The following is a 21,738-nucleotide window of genomic DNA, read 5'->3' as shown; positions in this document are numbered from 1 at the left end:
TTGCGAACGCGGGCCGCGTGACGTAACGCTCCCTCCTTAGTTTTTTTTCTCTATGCAACCACACAGGTGGCGGTTAAATTATTCTTTGGACGCCCAAGCTTGCTCGGGAAGAGCAACCTTGATCAGACAAATTCAACTGGCGGCAGCGCCTGCCATCTCAGGGCAGTGGCGCCTCACTTAATCGCTCCACCACTACGCCAGGAGTGGTATGAGTACTCTCAGAGATCTATGAATGTAAAGTAAAGAAACACCAATTCTCCATTTATGGGCCTTAACCCATTAGGTATCACGTCGTACCCTTAAGGCGGATCAGCGCGTAGAACAGAAGGGATGCGGCGGCGCGGTGGCGGCGGTGGAGTAGAGCCATGTACAAGCAAAATCGCCAGCTTCGTGGCATCATGTTACACAAAGCCGCAGCGCGCGGTAACTGCGTTCGCAAAGTGAACGGGAGGATGGGGTTTCGCCTTCCCGTGCGTAAGCAGTCTTAAGTGTCTCTGCTGTCTATTTCATGTATTTGTCTGGCGCAGAAGCATATGTTTATTTCCCATTTCACCAAGAATTACATTCTTCGGTGTTTAACAATCAATGTTATTCGGATCAAAGAGCATCATGTAGCACTTTTGACGTGCATACGACAGACAGAGCAGAATTGAAGGCATGTTGTTGCAAACTGCGTTGAAACTTTTGAAAAGGCTGGCTGGTTCAGTTAGTGTCTTAAAGTGAGCTCTGGCACTGGCTTTTGTGGCTCGACGCGCCTGGTGTAGTTACTGAAACCTACAGACCAAGCAACTCTCCTGCCAGGCGGGAACTGTTCGGAGACAGAAATGGTAATAGCGCTGCAATAAGACGTACACAAGAAAGACTAAACACAGGACTTGCGCGAAACTTGCTGCATATGTAACTGTTCTATTGGGTTTACAGCTAAATGGTTTACATCGCCTGTAACATTGTATCTGATATGATCAATATGGATAATTTTTGAATTAAAACTTTTATAGCAGACAAAATTTCTTTTAAAACGCACAGGACGCATTAAGATCGCCAGTAGGCCTAGATGAAAGCAAATCGTGAACGATCAACTTTTTCAGCAATCGCAATATTTCCTGAGCCCTTGTCGGGGAGGGAGCAGCCATTCACGTGTGCTAAATATTTAACATGCAACATGAAATCTTATGATTCATATTTTGTTATGACGTAGTCCTTTTCACTGTCTCGGGCATTCCTAAAAGAAAGCAACCGAAAACATACATAGGCTAGATTCGAAACACTATTCGAGTAAATAATTGGGAAAACGGCATTCTTCCTCGATTCACCGCTCAAAACTATGATTATAAGAAACTTTTTACACTATTACTCGAGTAAGCCATGTATTAATAGACCAGCACTATAAAGAGGAAAGGTGACAACAGATCGGAAATGTGAAGCTAATAGAAGATTGAAAATAAGTTGAAGAGCATTCAGTATGAAGTTTGCGCATGACGTGTGAGTTACTCGTATTTCCATCGAGGAAATGTGATAAATTTTGCACAATACAAAGTGAGGCTTCAGCGGACAAGTAGACATTGGAGATATTTACTAAGTATGGCTTCACTACGGCTTCGTCCTTGTTAGGAGAAAATATTTTTTTGTTTTGCTGCTTACGTGTGACGCCGAGTAGAATAATGAAAAAAATTCTACCGTAAGCCTCAGGACCCCTTAGCTTGATGTAGAAAAAAATACTGATAACGGTTAAGACCTGGGAATATACAGCGTGAATTAAACTTCCACAACTTGATGCTCTCGCTGAGTCTGGATAGGGCAAATTAACCAATGCAGAAATAGTACTGCATACAACTGATGAACAGTTATTCTTTCAGAGAATTCAGATTATGTCTGAGAAATTTTACTCGGCGTTATCGTAGTACTGAGTGGTATTTTAGGAGGCAATTATGGGTGAAAGGCGCGAGCGAAAGGTAGCGTTGGTTCACCCGCATTTCTGAACGCTTTCTTTGTATTTTATAAAGTAAAATTATTTTTCTACTCTTCCAAGAACCCAGTTCGAATCAAAGATTGCAAAACTGAATATCGGCCATGTCGCACATCTCATCGCCTCGATAATCATAGCAGCTTTGGGCGTATTTTTGGTCATACAAAAGCATTCAACATGTCTGCTCTCCCACGTGCCAAAAACTATTGGAACAGCCTTCCTGACGATGCTACTAATACCAGAAATCCTGCTACGTTTCGTGATAAAATAACCGCAATCCTCACCTTGTGTCTCAGTGTCTGTATTCTTGCGAAAAATCTCTTTTATTGCTGCTTAGTATGAACTAATTTGTGCACTTTATAGCCTCACTGTCAAATCATGTTCTATTTCCATGTTGCCACATTTTGAAACTTATGTAATTATTGTGTATTGTATTGCTTTATTTGTATTATACTGAGTGCCTCTTGCTAACTATTGTGTAACGTTTCTCTTCTGTCGTTGTTTTTTTTTGCGCTGTTCGCTAACTTCTATGTACTGTCCCACTGACACAATGCTCCAATGTAATGGAGCCTGTGAGTAACTTGAATAAATAAATAAATAAGCACTACTAATACCAAAAGTTATAAAATACAAAAAAATGCCGCTTATCAGCGTTATGTTGCTTGTGCTGCATATGTTTTAACTACATTACCACTTTCAGGGAGATCCCCGGAGGACTGTCGCCACTGGCCAAACCGTGGACCATGTTACGCATTTGCGTTTAAGTGGTACTACGACCACTACCACAAGAATTGCTTTCAGTTCTTATACGGCGGATGCAACGGCGGACCAAACTTGTTTGACTCGAAGGAAGAATGTCTTGAAGTCTGCTTTCGTGAGTACCATCCACACAGCCTTCGTGTGCGATCTCCAGCAATACACAGGGTAATGATATATTTGTCGATGCTAGAAGCGTGTCCCACCAGGCATCGGGTCCAGGAGCACCGCCGCAGTGCCGAAGGAGGAAGGAAACGTGGGCCGGAGACGGGGAGTAGGGGAAGTGAAGGAAAAAACTGTATTCACATATTTACATTATTTACATAGAGCGGGACTGAGAATGGCTCTCAGTGGAAGGGGAACGTCTTCGTCAACCGTAGTCGACTGGAGCTAGCAGGCTTCTCTCGGCCACACTCACGGCCGAGTTAAATATCGTTCGGTTTCCCCAGATCCCTGGCTGGGGAATAATGGTCGACGAGCACTGTCCAATCCGATGGACCGAAGGGGACCTTCTTGTTACCGCCCACGGCTGGGCAGGTGCGAGCTTGTCCACTCTGTCGCAGCTGGGTCGAAGAGAGGGGGAGATTGCTGACTCATCCAGCCCCGCGGGAAAGGAATCTCCTGAAGTCTTTCAGCAGGGGAATGAACTTGCCTCCCCGCCGATTGCCCAGAACGCGAGTCGGGGACACAGAATTCTTCAATTATCCGCCAGCGTGACCGGCGCCGCCAGGTCGCCTCCGCATTCACGGTGGTTGCTCGGACAATAGCTCCTGGGCCTCGCCTGCCTTCGTCGCCGCTGCACTCTGCTCAAGGAATTTCGCTGGGATTACTGCTGACAATGGCCTTTGACATCCCTGCTACACTAATCCGCTGAGGCTCGGAGGGGCATTCCAAGCATCCAACTTCCCATGGTCGTCGCGAGGTTGTCGACCTCGATGAATGTTCACGGTAGCTGCATGATCGGGCCCACGTGGTCCGAGTGGACACAGGTGTGACGGGAACACACAAAGAGAGTTAAGGGGGGGGGGGGGGGTAGAAACACAACAGCACGTCCGCCGCCCGAAGAGGTCTCGTAGTGGTTGCAGCCAACGCTGCTGCGCGCAGAGACCTGGAGTTGTGTCCGTTCGGCCTTTGGTCACAGCTGGGCCCAAAGGTTCTTCTTGCTTCGTTGACAGCTGTAACGAGCTCAACCAGCAAAGTCCAAACCCCAACAAGCAGAAAGCGCCAAACTGACTTCAAGAACTGCCAAGCTGTTTTCGGTCAACAAAATCTCTTTAGAGAAAATGAGCTGTAGCGTGAAATTTACGTCCTCCTCCGAAAGTTGACATGTTTGACCAAACCAGAATACACAGAGCTTGTTTAGCCAAAAGGGAGGAAAATTTTCTAAAATTTTGGGGGGGTGCCGTAGCACGGTTTATGTCACAGAAAGCCACCGCCCGTGAGAGCACGAAGGGAAGGTGGTGCTGCTGAACACACACAAAACAGAGAAAAATGATTCCCGCTAAAGCAAAAAACAAAATACAAATTTACATAGCGGAATAACGTCTGGGGAGTCAGGAAAGGGCATTACACGGGAAAGCTTCGGCTGAGGCCATCAGCGTTGCCATTACTCGCACCTTTCGGCAACGCATGTGAACCGAGTCCCGCAATGCCAAGCTCCGAAATTTCGCTCTCATTTCGCATAGGAGAGTGATATGAACAAAAGACAAAAAACAAGCATTAAACTCAATATGAGATTATGCGTCATATCCGCCCCTTGCGCGGCCGTGGTCCGACAGCTGCTTTAGCAGATGAGACATTACATAATGCTAGGAATTTCAGCTTGCATTTCTGTACAGGAGAGTTAAATGAACAAAAAAAACAAGCATTCAACTCAAGACGGGATTATTCCTCGAATCCGTCTACAAACAGCTTTGCGACTCAAGGAATTTACTGGTTCCTATTTTTCAGCCGCCCCCTGCGCGGCCGCGGTCCGATAGCTGCTCTAGCAGGTGCAAAATGACACAAGGCTAGGAACTTCCGCTTAGGACCCTTAACTGTTCTTCGTCCAAGTCTCGTGGTTCTGAAGTTTGGCTGACGCTCAGAAAGCAGAACTCGAGAAGGGAACGGACGAGTGCGAATGCCGTGCCAGCGTATCCGTCTCTCTCGGATCGGGTTCGCGCGTTGCGTTCTCTTGGCTTGTGTTCCCACGGGGCGGGTGCGAACTCTTGAGCACCGAGGTGCCAAATTGGGGCGGCTACGCGGTTCGGATTTCAGTCGAGCTTTCAACAAGAGCCGCACTTTCCCCTTAATTAACTCTTCCCGTTTGGCCACCTCCATACGCTGCCGCTCCGTGGAAACCCTCGCAGTTGGTTTGCGTGGCGCGTCACTAGCAATCGCTGAACCGTCACAGGTAAAGTCGCTGGCGTTCGCCTCATCATCAGTTTGTAAAATTGCCTGCTCTAGCTCACCACCGTGAGAATTTATCAGGCTTACTGGGTCATGTTTGCCCTCGTCACCCGCGTGCTCTGCTGGCGCTGCGAATTCTGGAGCCTTCGAACTGGTGAGGACCTGCGCAGCGTTATCTCCAAGACTAAGGCCCTTTTCTTTGGGCAGCCTATCCAAGCGATTTGGGAACATCGAGGGATGCTGCATAGGCAGGTCTTGGGAGACGGCTGCCTCGGTCAGACGCAGCTCGAGCGGGCTCTCGATCGCGACGCGGGCAGAAAGTTGGTCGTGTTGGATACCTTTCCTATCCTTATACTGGCGGTACAGCAGGCCAGAACGGAGCTGGAAAGGTATGCTCTTCCGTGACACACCCATGTCACTTTGGTGACTCAAGTTTCGTAGAGTCTGGTCTTTCTCTTGCTCAGCGGTGAACGTTTCTCTGTCCACACGAAGGAGTTCGAGAAAGCCATCTGAGTGGGGCAACACTAGATTCGTTTTCAGTTCCTCACCTAGCCCCAGCTCATCATTTGCGCCTGCTTCGGAAGACTCACTATAGCTTGCACTACTTTCGGTGCTCTTAACCCCTGTGCTAGAAGTGAGTAAGTCCTGGGCTGGCTCGTCATTAGGTAGCGCGGAGCCGTCACGGCTTAAGTCGCCGGCGTCCGTTTCATCGCCAGTCTTTACTAGAGCCGGCTCTGGCTCAGCACTGTGAGAATTTATAGGCTTCGGGCTTACAGGTTCAGGTTTGCCCTCTTCAACCACGTGCTCTGCTGGCGCTGCGACCTCACGAGCCTTCGAAATGGTAAGGACCTTCGCAGCGTTATCTCCAAAACAAAGGCCTTTTTCTTGGGGCAGCATATCCAAGCGATTTGAGAAAATCGAGGGATGCTGCTTAGGCAGGTTTTGGGAGACGGCTGCCTCGGTCAGACGCACCTCGAGCGGGCTCTCGATCGCGACGCAGGCAATTGGCAAAGACACGCAGTTTTCATTGACGATTTTAATTTCACTTCGCGCCGAAACCTCCTGATTTAATGTCGAATTCCTCTCGGCGCGCTTCGCCAGTAAATTTTGCAACTCCAAACGCATTAAAGCAAGTTGCCTTTCATCGGCTTCCTTGAGACGAAGATATTCTTTTTCTATCCTGTCAGCCTCTTCCTTAGCGGCTTCCTTGCGGTAAAGGCGTTCTTTTTCTATCCTGTCAGCCTCCTTTTTAGCGGCTTCCCTGCGGTAAAGGCGTTCTTTTTCAATCCTGTCAGCCTCCTTCTTAGCGGCTTCCTTGCGGCAAAGGCGTTCCTTTTCAATCCTGTCAGCCTCCTTCTTAGCGGCTTCCTTGCGGCAAAGGCGTTCTTTTTCAATCCTGACGGCCTCCTCCTTGCGTTCCTTTTCAACCCTGTCGGCCTCCTCCTTAGCGTTCCTGATTCCCTCCTGAATGACTTCCCAGGTCTCCAAAATTTTGTCTCCCTCCTTAGCACCACATTCCCTAATAGCCTCAATCAGCTGCGGCTTTCTGTGACTCTTCCTGGCCTCAATACCCAGCTTTTCACACAGCAACATCAACTCTGGCTTCTTTAGCCTGCTCAAATCCATGGCAACTTCCGAACGAGGACTTTCAATACAAGCTGCTACGTGAAATGCATAAGCGAGCACGTGCAGAAAAACAATCTACAGGAAGTGATAAATTTCCAGAGTTATCAAGCCTGGCAGATTCTTAAAGAAAGTCAAGCGCTCACCACTGCTGAAGCCAGGACCAAGCGTGGAAGATCCCGCCGCTGCCAACCAGTTGATATATTTTGCCGATGCTCGAAGCGTGTCCCACCAGGCATCGGATCCAGGATCACCTCCGCCATGCCGAAGGAGGAATGAAACGTGGGCCGGAGACGGGGAGTAGGGGAAGTGAAGGAAAAAACTGTATTCACATATTTACATTATTTACATAGAGCGGGACTGAGAATGGCTCTCAGTGGAAGGGGAACGTCTTCGTCAACCGTAGTCGACTGGAGCTAGCAGGCTTCTCTCGGCCACACTCACGGCCGAGTTAAATATCGTTCGGTTTCCCCAGATCCCTGGCTGGGGAATAATGGTCGACGAGCACTGTCCAATCCGATGGACCGAAGGGGACCTTCTTGTTACCGCCCACGGCTGGGCAGGTGCGAGCTTGTCCACTCTGTCGCAGCTGGGTCGAAGAGAGGGGGAGATTGCTGACTCATCCAGCCCCGCGGGAAAGGAATCTCCTGAAGTCTTTCAGCAGGGGAATGAACTTGCCTCCCCGCCGATTGCCCAGAACGCGAGTCGGGGACACAGAATTCTTCAATTATCCGCCAGCGTGACCGGCGCCGCCAGGTCGCCTCCGCATTCACGGTGGTTGCTCGGACAATAGCTCCTGGGCCTCGCCTGCCTTCGTCGCCGCTGCACTCTGCTCAAGGAATTTCGCTGGGATTACTGCTGACAATGGCCTTTGACATCCCTGCTACACTAATCCGCTGAGGCTCGGAGGGGCATTCCAAGCATCCAACTTCCCATGGTCGTCGCGAGGTTGTCGACCTCGATGAATGTTCACGGTAGCTGCATGATCGGGCCCACGTGGTCCGAGTGGACACAGGTGTGACGGGAACACACAAAGAGAGTTAAGGGGGGGGGGGGTAGAAACACAACAGTAACATTTCGCCATAGGACTGTTGCCAGCAGCTACGCTTAAGATGGGGCAAACAGTGAAGCTATGATCGATCTTTCTTTTTTATATTCGCAGCCGCATTAACAGTGTACAGCTTTTTTCCTTTTTATTTGTGAATTTGCCTCGGTTGAGACTCTTGGAGCCCCGTTCGGGCTTCGGATCTGCAGTGCAACCTTTCCTTTCTTTCTTTCCTTCTTTCTTCCTTTCTTTCTTTCCTTCTTTCTTTCTTTCTCTCTTCCTTTCTTTCTTTCTTTCTTTCTATCTTTCTTCCTTTCTTTCTTTCTTCCTTTCCTTCTTTCTATCTTTCTTTCTTTCCTTCCTTCTTTCTTTCTTTCTTTCTTTCTTTCTTTCATTCTTCCTTTCTGTCTTTCATTCTTCCTTTCTTCCTTTCTTCCTTTCTTTCGTTCTTTCTTTCTTTCTTCCTTCCTTCCTTCCTTCCTTCCTTTCTTTCTTCCTTTCTTTGTTTCTTCCTTTCTTCCTTTGTTTCTTCCTTTCTTCCTTGCTTCCTTCCTTCCTTCCTTCCTTCTGTCTTTCTTCATTTCTTTCTTTCTTTCTTCCTTTCTTCCTTTCTTCCTTTCCTTCTTTCGTTCTTTCTTTCTTTCCTCCTCTCTTTCTTTCTTTCTTTCTTTCCTTCTTTCTGTCTTTCTTTCATTCTTGCTTTCTTTTTCTTTTTCTTTCCTTCCTGCTTTATTTCTTTCTCTCTTGCTTTCTTCCCTTCTTCCTTTCTTTCTTTCTTTCTTTCTTCCTTTCTTCCATTCTTGCTTTCTTTCTTTCTATCTTTCATTCATTCTTTCTTCCATTCTTCCTCTTTTTTATTTCCCTCTTCCTTTTTTCCATTCTTACTCCTTTCCTTCCCCTCTTCTTTTCTTTCTTCCTTTCTTTCTTTATTGATTTCCATTAGAAATAATGGAGGAGGCCGAGATGAAAGGTGCTAGTGTGGAGCTTGGGAAGCCCAGGACCCCCTTTAGACCCAGCAGCTCGGAAAACATCGCATACTAAGTATACTGTAGCCCTTTTACAAACAAATTTCAAGACCAAATAACAAATTTAATATGCAAACAATGTACATGATATTTGCACACATTGCCTGTCCTAGAATAACATAGCACAAAACATAGAGAAGAGGTAATCAAGAGAAAATATATTACATTTTATGCATTCATAATTAAGTACAGAAATGTAGGAAGCCTTAAATTCTGAAGGGCTCATATTTGAGATATCAATGCGAATTTAATTTATTTCATTTAATAATGTCGGCAAATTATTTTTAAGCGCTTGTTTGCTGTATTTTGTTCAAGACCTAATAATATTCCACATTTCTATGCTTTAATGAGGATAACTCGCGTTCATGTTAAAAACATTTTTGTGATTTGCTCTAGTTTCGGGCAATTCTGTAAAGCTTGCATGGTGTTTAATTCCGTTGTTCATTTTGCGAAGCTGCGATAGAAATTTTTTAAAACTCTGCTCTGAAAAGAGCGACTCTGAAGATAACCGGCGTAGGCCTGTTTGCCTGCTGGCGTTTTAAGGAGGGGTCAGAATGTTAAAATTAATTGGTTTTACTTTTTTTTTCAGCCCACAAACGCATTCCCCGAGGCTGCTGACGTCGATATTTTGTATGATGGAAACATGGAAAAAATAAATATAATGTTCCTGACCTACGAAATCATTTACTGTGATGGTCATAAGCATTGCACATCAATGCAGATAACTGGTGATGTTCGAATTTAGAAAGGGAACTTGGCCGTAGGAGACCAACGCAAGGTGTTCAGTCCTACAAAACATGGGGTCACAGCCCTGTATTCAGAGCACTTCGCCCCAGAGAAATCAACCACCTTAGCAGAGGAGTGCTTCTGCCCTCCGAACCACTGGTTGGTATCAGGTGGCATAAAACCGCAGCTAAGCAAGGAAGCTGTTTCTTTTTCTTTGTTGCAAGACTGATGCTTGCAATACACAGTATAAACAAAACAAATTAATCACAGTGTCAGCAGTGCCGCTAAGAAACATGAAGGAGCTAAACACCGCAGCGGACACGGGCCTACACATCTACCCTCCTAAGTTATGTGTCCCCAGACGTAGGCTCTTTTATGTGTTCCTTGGCCCCCGAGGTTCAGTGTACCGCCCTGTGTCGTCTTCTTTTTCTGTCCCGTGTCCGTTGCGGTGTTTATCTCCTTCATGTCTCACCAACTGGCCTACACATCTACCCTCCTAAGCTAAGAAACAGCTTCCTGCAGAGGACTGTTCGGTTTTGGGGAAGTCCCGATTATACGCCGATCTTTCTCCCTGAACATATTTCTTAAAAATGGGTAAAACATGAATCCATCCAAAAATCCTGCTCATATACGAAGTACGCTTACTGTGTACACAGAAACACCGCACAAAAATTTGAGGAAATGTGCTAACTGCAGACGTGTGTTTCCAGTTGACCTTACTGTTCATGAAGCAGATTATATGTTATGTTCTAAAAGTACGTTTCATAGCTTAGACGACAGAAGACGGCTGACTAGACGTCCGATTCGAATATTTACACCAAGCGCTATTCAAGTTAACGACGCTATGGACCCTCATTTGACTATAAGGATTAGCTATTCACTGTCCATTCCGGATTCATTCGGTCCTCTGGTGTTGGCTCACTCTTGTTCGGTGCCGCTGACACGGCTTTCAAGCGTCCGTGGAGAGCGGCCTGATCATTGGCTAGTTGGGAGACGGACCTCATCATTGGGTACTTATCGCAGCCAATTAAGAGCTGGCGTGTGCGGGCGGTAGGGATAACATTTGCGACGCGGGCACTCGCTCTGCCTTGTGATTCCTGTGACTTGCTGCCTGGCTGTTTCGTCTGATGCTGCCATGAGGCTGACGTCACGCCAAAAGGGATGAAAACTCGATAACAAATTTTTACGTAACAAGGCGCCTGCTCGAACCTTCTCGCGCTTTTATAAAGCCAACTTAATGTAAAATCCTTGTTATTGGAGTGGGAAAATAATGAAGGTCTTGCTGCGTAGGATACTGATAATTTACTCAAGGATATATTTGATATAGATGAGCAAGAAAGTACGAATTGGTAAACAGTTTCTTGATGTTGATCTTTAAATAATGAACGAGGAAATTCGCCATTTTATGAACAACACAAAAACGAGAGAGGCACGAAATTATTTTTACCTGCAAGATATCCCACCAAGTAATCCCAATTGTAGAATTTTTCAATTAATGACAAGATATTTATGAGAATTTGAGTTAAAATATATAGAACCATGTGGCACCGCGTTATGCAAAATGAATGGCGCTCTCGTTTTCCCTTCCTCTAACGCCATCCTATATCGCCTACGTTCCAAAAAACCCAGCAGAACACACCACATATGCCCTCCTCTCGTTCACGACTCTCCTTCCTAGGCGCACCATATTTGGAATCTCCCTTGCACAACAAATAAATTTCAGTGATTCGGTCGCACGGCTCGGAGCGGCGATCGTGCCTTCAGGTGTCGATGCAACGCTGAACCTGGCAGATCAGCAAGAGCTTGGTGTCCAATTTGGTGCACATGTTGAGCTCCCATAAATTTAATGTTGATTACAACACATTCGGAGACCAGTGCCTTTTACGAGCTTGCAGCATGTCGACCCAAGTCAAGATACTGTACATCCTGAAGAAAGCAGACGCCCATCTTGCTGGTTGCGTTTTGTTCATTGCTGCACTATAGGGTACTGAAAGAGCCAAGGTACCGGCGTTGTCTTGAGTGTCGAGAGAGATACCGATACTAAACCGGCGGGGTCAACATCTGTTATGTCAGTTGGTCCGAGGCTAGCCATGTTGAAGGCACCGTGTTATGGTTAAAGGGTGCTTAAATGGCGACATGGCAGGAAAAAACAAAACCGGCCTAATTACCTAATGAGCGGTGCAACTGCGGCATGCACAAGATGGCTAGAGGCAGCACAGGTAAAAATTTCATGGTTGACAGAGAGAGAGAAAGAAATTTTAATGAGAGGAAAAGGAGCAGAGGTCGGCCGGTGGTAACATGGCCCTGGCCTGCTACTCCACACTGGGGAAAGGGAAGGGGAGGAAAGGGAAAGTGCGAATGAAGGTTGATGATGTCACAATACAATGAGTTTCATGGGTGATGTCCACACACACACACACACACACACACACACACACTGGCTGGCACTCGCACCACGGTGAGTAGACGAACGTGAAACATTGTTGAATAGCGCATTGAAGTAACTACATGCACCGAAGACTGTTGTTGCGAGGTGGTGTAGATTCGTCCCGAAAAGGATTACCAACTGAGCCTCTAATGTCATCGTAGTGAAAATTCATTTCGAGGACGCAGCGGTGGCCCTGGGCTGCAAGCAACAACTGAAGACCACAGTTTTCATCTCGGCCCTAAGTTTCACACCGCACTTCTGAAGCCAGTTTGAGCTTCGTCTACTTAATCTGTTACACGTTGGCACACATCGCACCTACGCTCTCGACCACCACTCGCAAGTTCGAAGACTTTTCTCTTGCATATCTTGCAACAGGAGTTGTAGCAGTTTGAACATCATAGGAAAAGGAGCATGGTCGCTCACAATAGGAAAGATTATTCGTTTGCTTAGTACAGGCTTGAGGCCTCACCAGCAGTTCAAATTTAAGTTACATAAATATGCGTTACAGCAGCTAACGCATGACGCTATCAAATAAAAAAAAATACAATATGCTTGCTGTCAGCTTTGCCGGCTTTTAAGCAAATGAGACTCTCGGGACAGACTACCTAAAGCCAATTTGAAGAAAAAATCACCGTCCAAACAACAACTCCACCAGCATCGTCATCAGCATACTGCGCTTCTTGCTCTGTGGTTGCTCTTCTGGGTCTATGAATCATGGTCGCCTCAATTGGACTGCTATTTAAAGCTTTGTCTCTTCGTACCCCAAGTTACATGGAGCCGCGAGTGCCATTGTAACGACAATTTTATCGGGCGGAAACGTTCTATTAGCTCTTAAAAGAAGTCCAAACAGCCTATATTATGAGCAGTGAGAAGATTTCGGCGGAAGCATCACACCATGGAGGCACAACCATGCGCTGTTTAATTTCTAAGCGGTATTCCCCTTCCTGCTAACACATCCTTGCTGAGTAGTGGTCGATCTGGTCTATGTGAAAAAAGATTTTCATCCCGATTGAATATATTCTTTGAGGGGCTTGACATCGGCACGTGTAGGGTGGCAAGCACCATTCATTGCCGCATAATTAAAGGCTCTTCTCCTAGGATAAAAAAATAAACGCTGATTTGGCGCCTACCCACGTGAATAGCTGCCATGATATGCTGCCATGATAAGCCAGGGAAACAAAAATCAAGAATGACGTGATGAACAAGACATCGTAATGCGCAATAGTTAACTCCTTAAATGTAGAACTGACATTTTATATGCCCGTTTTCCTCCTGAACATTACGAGAATTGAATCGGCTACTATTAGGGCTTCAACTACTGAGAGCATTACTACTGTCATCAGAGCAGGTAAGTATAGGGGAATGGCGGACTCGTTATGATATAGAGTAATGAACAAAATTTTTGTAATGTGGTTCGCAGAAGAAAATCCACATTTTTATAGGCATGCCAATGAAGACAACTAAATATACACAGGCATGAACGGACATATGTGCTGTGTCCGCTGGGGCAAATACCAAGTGACTGGCTATATAAGAAATGGAGAAAGACATTCCTTAGGTTGAATCCGCTTCCAGTAAAAATTTCTTCGTAACTGTGCATGGGAAATAAACCAACACTGCCGGAAACGAAGAAAAGCGCAGGTAATGTTTTAATGTCTTGTGGTGTTGCTGAATGAGAAATAACTTGCATGATCAATTTTTGATGAAAGGCATTTCATTGTAAATTATGGTGCATTGTATTTTGCGTTCAGTTATCGCTCAAGTAAAATCAACTACACTACCAATTTTTATTCAATGACATCGTAACATGTTTTTTCTTAGAGTTTCCTTCGTTTCAATAAGTGCATGGTTCATGTAAAGTGGAATAATATTAGTCTCGACCTAATTTTAGTTAAACTCTGTTTTACGTCATATGCAAGTTGCTTTGGGACGTTAAACCCTAATAAACCAACCAACCAACCAACTTTTTAGTTTTGCGGATTTTAGTGCTAATTCTGTTCTTTGAATGAACTTAATTAGTACTTCTCCTTATAACGGAGCTTACCAAACGTGGAAGATTCGAATAAAGTAATTAATAAATGCTTCTCCCAGAGTTTTGTAGCGAAATAGCTATGTACAGGATAATGACACCTTTGCAAACGGTTCTAAAAAAAGCACTCTTGTATTTTCAAGGCCAGTTTTTTCTCGCGAAAGCGTCATTTCACTTGACAAATTTTGGGTTTCGCTCAAGTTGCATGGTGCTAGCACTGTAGTCTCCGCAGCTTATCGTGAATGAAGCACAAAGTTGACGATATAATGCTGACTCTATTTTTATGACAACCCTTTGTTTTTCTTTTCTAACAAGCGAAAATGACATCCAGCAAAAAAAAACCTACCCTATACGCGCCGTCGCAAGGAGGACGACTGCTTACCGCTCACCTGCACTGATAAGGCAGCTGAACCCTTGATGTTACCGCCACACTCCTCTCGTTTACTGGGCACTCCATTTCCACCCTCTTCAGCACCTGCGAATGGCTTGAGTCCTTTAATGAAACAATCAATCGCTGCGCGGGTTTTTATTCTGCATGTTCTCTAAACGGGTCCGAACTTCACCGCGTACTGAAATCACTGCCGCGACACAGTCGATTGCCTAAAGGAATCATCATTGAAAGATGTTTTACATAACACTTTATCTATAATCGGAGCGTAAGGAACGTAAGGAGCGTATGGCTCACGTTTCTTGTATCTCCAACCAAATATTCTCCTTTTTTCCGGGAATCTAGGAAGCATTAGCAGGCAAGGTGGTTGGAAGACGATATCGACAGGGAAGTGTGATTGCCCGTACATGAGCACTAGTAGAGAAGCAACCTACGACGCGAAGGCTGCGCGCGCTCAGCTCGGCCACGAAGATGTGACGCTTCTCTACTACTACCCTATGATACTTGCGGCTGCTATGGTCGGAGCAACTCCGTCGCACGCTTTATCTAAAAGGCCGTTGTGCGCGCTCACATGTTCTTCGAGTGACCCATCAGGGAGCGTTATGGTTTGGAGCTTTGCGGAAGTGCGCAATATTAGCGCAAGTAGCTATGTCGCGTGTCCCTTGCTTCCTCCTCGACTTCTACTGTCTTCGTGGATTTCCTCTTTATCTATCTATGTCTTCTCTCACTGTTTGTCGCCGTGCGTCCCCCGTAAGGTCAAATATGTTCTGCAGCCGAGGTAGAGGTCGAGTACATTGCAATGAAAATGTTATTTTAGCAGGAATGAGTTAGTAATTCTTGTCTCTACTACGCTGAAACACTAATCAGACAAAAAAAAGTGAGTTCCGTAAAACACTCCAGCAGCTTCTCGTAGAAACATTCAGCATATACCGCAAGAAAGTCTCTTCGAATAATCTCTAAATGCTTAGGGTTCCCGGGCCCACTAAAAATCCCGTGTTTTTTACTTCCTACGAAGGGCCAAGTTTGCAGTCAGATGTAGAATACAGTACAGTATACTGTGCCCTGAGCCAGGAGGCTGCCTTTAATATTCTATTGAGGTTGCTTCTGTGGAAGCGTTATTTTATAGGCCACATATTCAACATCGAGGTTCCTCAATTATTTGAAATGAACATTACAACCTACCATGCGCTTTCGGAGCACGTGCGCCTCGATATCCACTACACTGTAGTCCCGCAACGCAACCAGCCAGACTGTTTACAAGGAAAGCTTCGCACTGTGCAAAGCAGGTGGCGCCTCTAGAACGACCTTCGCAGCAACCTTTAACAGCACTAGTGCTCAGTGCAAACAGCTGCCCTGCAGCTGGCATAAAAACGTGCCGCGAGTTTCTAACACCGCTGCTCATGTACGTAACAAGAGTGTATTTTTAAACCATTGAGCCGGGAAATAGAGGTAATGTTTCTTCTGTCAGCTGTCGGGAAAATTCACGATGCTGTTCACGTACGGCTCACTTCCTGTAATGATTAAAAAAGAACGTTAGGCTAGTTGTTGCGGGGATACTGGCTGTGACGTGTTATCTAACACGAATAAAACAGCGGTCAGAGACAGAGAAGCAGATGGGACACACGCTAGACATCAACTGAAGTTTGACAGATATGACACATTATCTTGTCGATGCGTCTTGCATGTTCAAATTTAGTTGATGTCTGTCGTTTGTCCCGTCTGCTTTGCTGTCTCTGACCGCTATTTTATGTGAAGCATACTACTTTAGCTACCACTTCAGCCCTTCACCGTGGTTATGCGCCTCCAAATCACGTGATACATGACGTCACACCACGTGACACGATGACGTCACGACAGTAGAGAAACGGGGGCCCACCTCGCGCCGTCGCTGTGGTTGTGCGCCTCCAAATCACGTGATACATGACGTCACACCACGTGACACGATGACGTCACGACAGTGGAGAAACGCGGCACACCAGGAATGGGGGTACGCGAGGCAAGATCCGAAGGGCAGACATCTCCTTGAGGAGTCCCAAAATCTCGGACTTACCTTGCATACCGACCCATGTGCGCCCACTAGAGTAGGTAGCAGTGTAAGTAGAGACACCGCGCCGGACCTCACCTTCAGTAAAAATGCAGGCAGGGTAGAATGGGCAAACACCAGAGAAAATCTGGGTAGTGACCACTTCATCGTAGCTACGAAGCTGGGAGAAGGAATCAAGCTACGGAAACTCAAACAGGCGAGAATAGTGGAGTGGGACAAATTCAGGGAGATTCCCAGAAGCCACAAAGCTAAGGAAATTGGATACATAGGAGACTGGACGAAACAGCTGTGGGAAGATGCCAGGCACGCGGAAGCAGTAGCTGAAGGGGAAGATGCACCGGAGATAATGGATAACAAGCTAATGAGCATGTGGAAGAAGAAGGAAAGGCTCGAGAAGAGACTCAAGTCTCGAAAATGGAACAGAAATTTAAGGCGTTCGTTAGCCAGACACACCAAGGAAATGGAAACGTATGCTATTAAACTAAACGAGCAAAATTGGTACGCCAGGTGCGACGAAATGGAAAGGGGCATGAGCCTAGCAAAGACGTGGAATATATTGCGGCTTCTCCTCGACCCGGGAAAATCTAAACAGGCAGCAAGCGCTAACCAAGTGAAAGCGAGACACGCTTTCCAGGGGACGGACAAACACCTGATGGACAGGCTCAGGGACATTTACACAGGGGACGCGACAGAAGTACGACAGGCAGAATATGGAGGAGCGGAAAATGAAGATCTAGACGCGGACATTAGGGTGGCGGAGATCACAGCAGCTATCGCTGAGCTAAAAATTCGCTCGGCCCCTGGCCCGGATAAAATATCCAATGTCATGCTCAGGAATCTAGACAACGACTCGATAGATGCAATTGCGCGGTACATGAACAAAGTATGGACGGAAGGTAAATTGCCAGAGGAATGGAAGCAGGCAGAGGTTGTTCTCATCCCCAAGCCGGGAAAAGAACCAAAATTGGAAAACCTAAGACCGATCTCGCTGACGTCTTCCGTGGGGAAACTCATGGAGCACGTAGTGCAAACGAGTTTAACTAGATACATGGAAGATGGAAACCTATGGCCGCACGAGATGGTGGGCTTTAGACCTAAGCTCAGCACGCAGGATGTAATGCTCAGACTTAAACATGACATTGTAGACAAGAAAGGATTAGATGCCAAGGTGATCCTAGGTCTTGACCTCATGAAGGCCTTCGACAACGTCCGACACGAGGCGGTGCTCAGAGGTCTGGAGGAGGTAAACGTGGGCAAGAGAACATACGAGTGCATCAAGGACTTTCTCCAAGGGAGGAAGGCGGTGATTAAATTCCACGACGCAGAGTCCCCCGCCATAAGGCTGGGCAGCAAAGGTACCCCGCAAGGCGCCGTACTGTCCCCCTTCTTATTCAACATAGCGATGAGAGGTCTCCCGGCCATGCTGAACAAGATCCCTGATCTAAAATTCAGCATGTACGCGGACGACATAAACATTTGGATGAATAACGGAAGCGACGCGGAAATTGAGTGGAGTCTTCAAAGGGCAGCAGACGTAGTGGTGAAGTACGCGGCCGAAAGAGGCCTGGCGTGCTCACCGCAGAAGTCGGAGCTCTTCGTGTACAATAGCGACAGCAGGAACAAGAGAGACGTAGAAATTAAAGTGGTGGTGGGAGGCCTGGAGGTGCCCAGGGTCGAGGAAATGAGGATCCTAGGCATGTTTATCAACAAGAAAGGCAACAACACCAATACCATAAAGAAATTAGCCACACATGCAGACCAAGTGGTAGGCATATTCAGGAGGGTAGCGGTAAAAGGCAGAGGACTAAAAGAAAGGAATCTCCTGAGAATGTCGCAGGCGTACGTAATAAGTCGGATCTGCTACGCGACGCCGTTCCTAAACATGAACAAGGCAGAAATAGAGAAGGTAGACAGACTATTGAGGAAATGCGCCAAGTGAGCTCTGGGACTTCCGATATCTACGTCGACGGAGCGGCTTGAAAAAATGGGGGTACACAACAGATGGGTTGAGCTGGCAGAGTGGGTGAGAATATCCCAATTAGAACGGCTCGACCAGTCTGAAACGGGCAGGACAATACTCGAATGGGTAGGAATCCGGCCAGAAAGTAGCACGCACAAGATGGTAAACATCCCGGCAGGAATCAGGGCCAAGATATGCGTCCCACCTATGCCGCGGAACATGCACCCCGTGTATAACAAGGAAAGGCGAGAACATAGGGCTGAGGCCTACGAGAGGAAGATGAAGGAGCGACCGACAGACTAGGTGGCGTACGTAGACGCGGCGTGCGGACAGCACGGGGCGGTTGTATCCGCTGTGGTCGACGGGGCAGGAGTACCAACGGTAGCGGCTTCGAGCCGCACGAGAGATGCCAATGCGGCGGAAGAGTTGGCGATAGCGCTCGCTTGCGTCGTTACCAAGGCCACGATGATTTTAAGTGACAGCAAAACTGCAGTAAGAAACTTCGCTAAAGGAAGAATCTCGGAAGAGGCCAAACACGTCCTCGAGGCGAGGCCGATAGAACGTAACATAGAGATAATATGGATCCCAGCGCATGAGTCTATTGCAGGAAATGAGGCTGCACACGAGCTTGCCCGAGCTCTCTATCACCGGGCGGCCGCAGAGCAGCCCTCCCGCATAGACATGAAAGATAGCCTAATTTCATACCACGAGATCACGGAACATTATAAGCTGAGCAGGAGGGTCTATCCGCCGCCCGACCGTTCCCTCGCAAAAGAGGAGGCAATTGCGTGGAGAAGATTGCAAGGGGGGAATCATATAAGCCCCTTCTGGGTATACATAACAATCTCCAAAGAGGAGAAAGACCAATATTGTATAACGTGCGGGGAGAGGGGCACTCTCGACCATGTCATATGGGAATGTGCTGGAAGCCCGGGCGCCGAGCAAAATATAGAAGATAGAGAAGCCTGGGAGACCTTGCTGCGGAGCGAGGACCCCGCTAAGCAGCAACAAGCCATCCGCCTGGCGGCTGAGGCCGTGAAGAGACAATGTGTCTTCACCAGACCTTAGTTTGCGAGGAACCTAAGTAGGGCTCCCTGAGGCCTGCGTGCCGGGGGGTCCAAAAAGGAGTCTCATTTCGGTGGAAATAAACGTTTTGATAATGATGATGACGCGGGCCCACCTCGCGCCGTCGCTGTGGTTGTGCGCCTCCAAATCACGTGATACATGACGTCACACCACGTGACACGATGACGTCACGAGAGTGGAGAAACGGGGGCCCACCTCGCGCAGTCGCTGTGGTTGTGCGCCTCCAAATCACGTGATACATGACGTCACACCACGTGATACGATGACGTCACGACAGTGGAGAAACGGGGGCCCACCTAGCGCCGTCGCTGTGGTTGTGCGCCTCCAAATTACGCGACACGATGATGCTTCGCATTCTCCAGGCTTAACCAAGTTAAGCCTCAGCCAATTTTTTTTCGCGGTAGATAACGTGTCGCAGCCAGCGACTTCCTGTAAGAGGCCGCCATTTTGCTGAGAGCTGTATCGCAAGTTCATGCTCGTTTTTGTGAGGATATAACACCAATGAGCTGCTGCAGAGGAAAAAGAAAGGACTAAAAACATTAGCATCCTCAAGCGCCTGCTAATTTCGTCGTCGAATTACAGTAATGCAAGAACAAGCTGATGATATTCATACTGCTATTATCACAGTGCGTTAAAAGACACTAGTTCAGGCAATTAATGCGAACACCTTAAAAATGAAGTTATAAGGCCGATAACTGAGGTCACTGTGTGCATGTCTCCAACAATGCTCACTTACTACGACAGTTACCCTGCACACAAAACATTCAATGGTTTTATAACGACGCATATATGCATGGTACCGCGGCGAAAATTCTCATCAGAAGATTTTGTATGCTTCAGCTGACTGCAACTGGATACACCTGCGGGTCCTAAACTTAGGTGCAGTTTTCAGCCTTTCTTTTGCAATATCATGACACAATTGGCCTAGGCGCATGCACCCGCATTTGAACAACGTGCATATCGCTCCTTTGGAAGCCGAAATGTTAGCGGAAGATAAAAATCGGAGGAGGCACTTTAGATTCGCCGTTTCGTTATAATGCGATAGCGTAATCTGTGGATTCCCATATATGAAGAAGGTCATTCTCTATTTCACATTCATAGATCCCTGGGAGTCCTCATAGCCCTCCTGGCGCACTGGAGCAGCGGTTGAGCGGTGCGCCACTGCCCTGCGATGGCAGGTGCTCTCATCGGTGGGCATTGTGGGACCTAGGCTGCTCTTCCCGACCGACGAATTATTAATTTCACTGCCACAAGCCATAGAGGGCAGTTTGCTCAATGTCCGGGAGGAGATTTTCATGAAGCCGCAAGGTCACGTGGCCAAGGTGGTCCACCTGCCTCCCAGGTTTCTCTCTCGGCACCACCTACCAGAGTGATGCTGGTGATTGCTCGCTCGCTACGCAATCATCACTTTAACGCTAACGCGTTGATAATATCTGGTAAATAAGATCCGTCACTGACTGGACGCAACCAGTATTTTGTAGCGGAGAAGCTGTTTGCCTCATTTGTAATACGTCAACACAGATTGGCATTCTCTTGGGTAACAAATTAGCTGAACATAAAACGTTCTTATCGTGCGCTAGTGAGGCAGCAACATGCCTAGCAAAAATTTGGACAATATTGCATATTTACGGAATAATTGTTGGAGTTCCGTTGTAATGGCCCGAAAGAACACTGGCACACCAACGACTTGTCCTGCTTGTGACTCTGTGTCTGTTTCGAGATGTTCAATCATGTCCACCGATACATCAATGTAGTATCGTTAAATTGGGGAGAAAAAATACTTTATCTACACCTGTAGATATCACCCCCAGCCGTTTCAGTGTGCGCGGGATGCCGCCAGGTCACTAGCGACTGATCTAGGCGTTCTTTTGTTGCTAGGAGAGCATATTTCAACAAGTGCGAAAGTTTTAAGAGTACATAATGACGAGTTTGTGGCATTTAATATTTACTTGGCAACATCTCTTATTATGATAGATTTTTATTTGGTTGCTGTAGAGAGGACTCTGCTAAATTCTGCCATTCTTGCGCTGTTCGCTGATGTAGTTAGAACATCGCACGTCAACTTGTGGCAAAAGCAACAGAAGCACGTTCAGCTCTTTTCATTGCATGATGCGTGATAGGTTGTTCTATGAAGCTGTGCGTGATCGCATGCTTGTTTCCAAGGCGGCAGCTGCGGTTGGGCATTAGCTGCGTCGCAGCTTGATCGGCCCTCGTTTCCGCCATTGCATGCAAAGGCTGGTTGAGAAGGCACACCATAGAGCACGTGGAAACAAG

General features: G+C 47.0%; 1 protein-coding gene across 5 annotated transcripts in view; it reads left to right on the top strand.

The window, feature by feature from the left end:
• Positions 1 to 21,738, top strand: part of LOC149328642 (papilin-like) — an 86,198-nt gene that overhangs the window by 45,510 nt on the left and 18,950 nt on the right. For 3 of the 5 annotated variants that reach the window (XM_089559557.1, XM_089559560.1, XM_089559555.1), the window contains one exon: positions 2,667 to 2,840. In XM_089559557.1, the coding sequence (XP_089415683.1) occupies positions 2,667 to 2,840 (174 nt within the window). Of the gene's footprint in view, positions 1 to 2,666; positions 2,841 to 8,721; positions 8,820 to 9,392; positions 9,484 to 21,738 lie in introns of those variants that run through there. The other 2 variants (XM_089559558.1, XM_089559559.1) reach the window with 2 other exon arrangements.

The sequence above is a fragment of the Amblyomma mixtum genome, chromosome 9, assembly GCF_055824585.1.
Source record: "Amblyomma mixtum isolate Tamu chromosome 9, ASM5582458v1, whole genome shotgun sequence".
NCBI classification, from domain to species: Eukaryota; Metazoa; Arthropoda; class Arachnida; order Ixodida; family Ixodidae; genus Amblyomma; species Amblyomma mixtum.
Note: the sequence above shows the minus strand (reverse complement) of the source record. Positions and strands in the feature narration are given on the sequence as shown.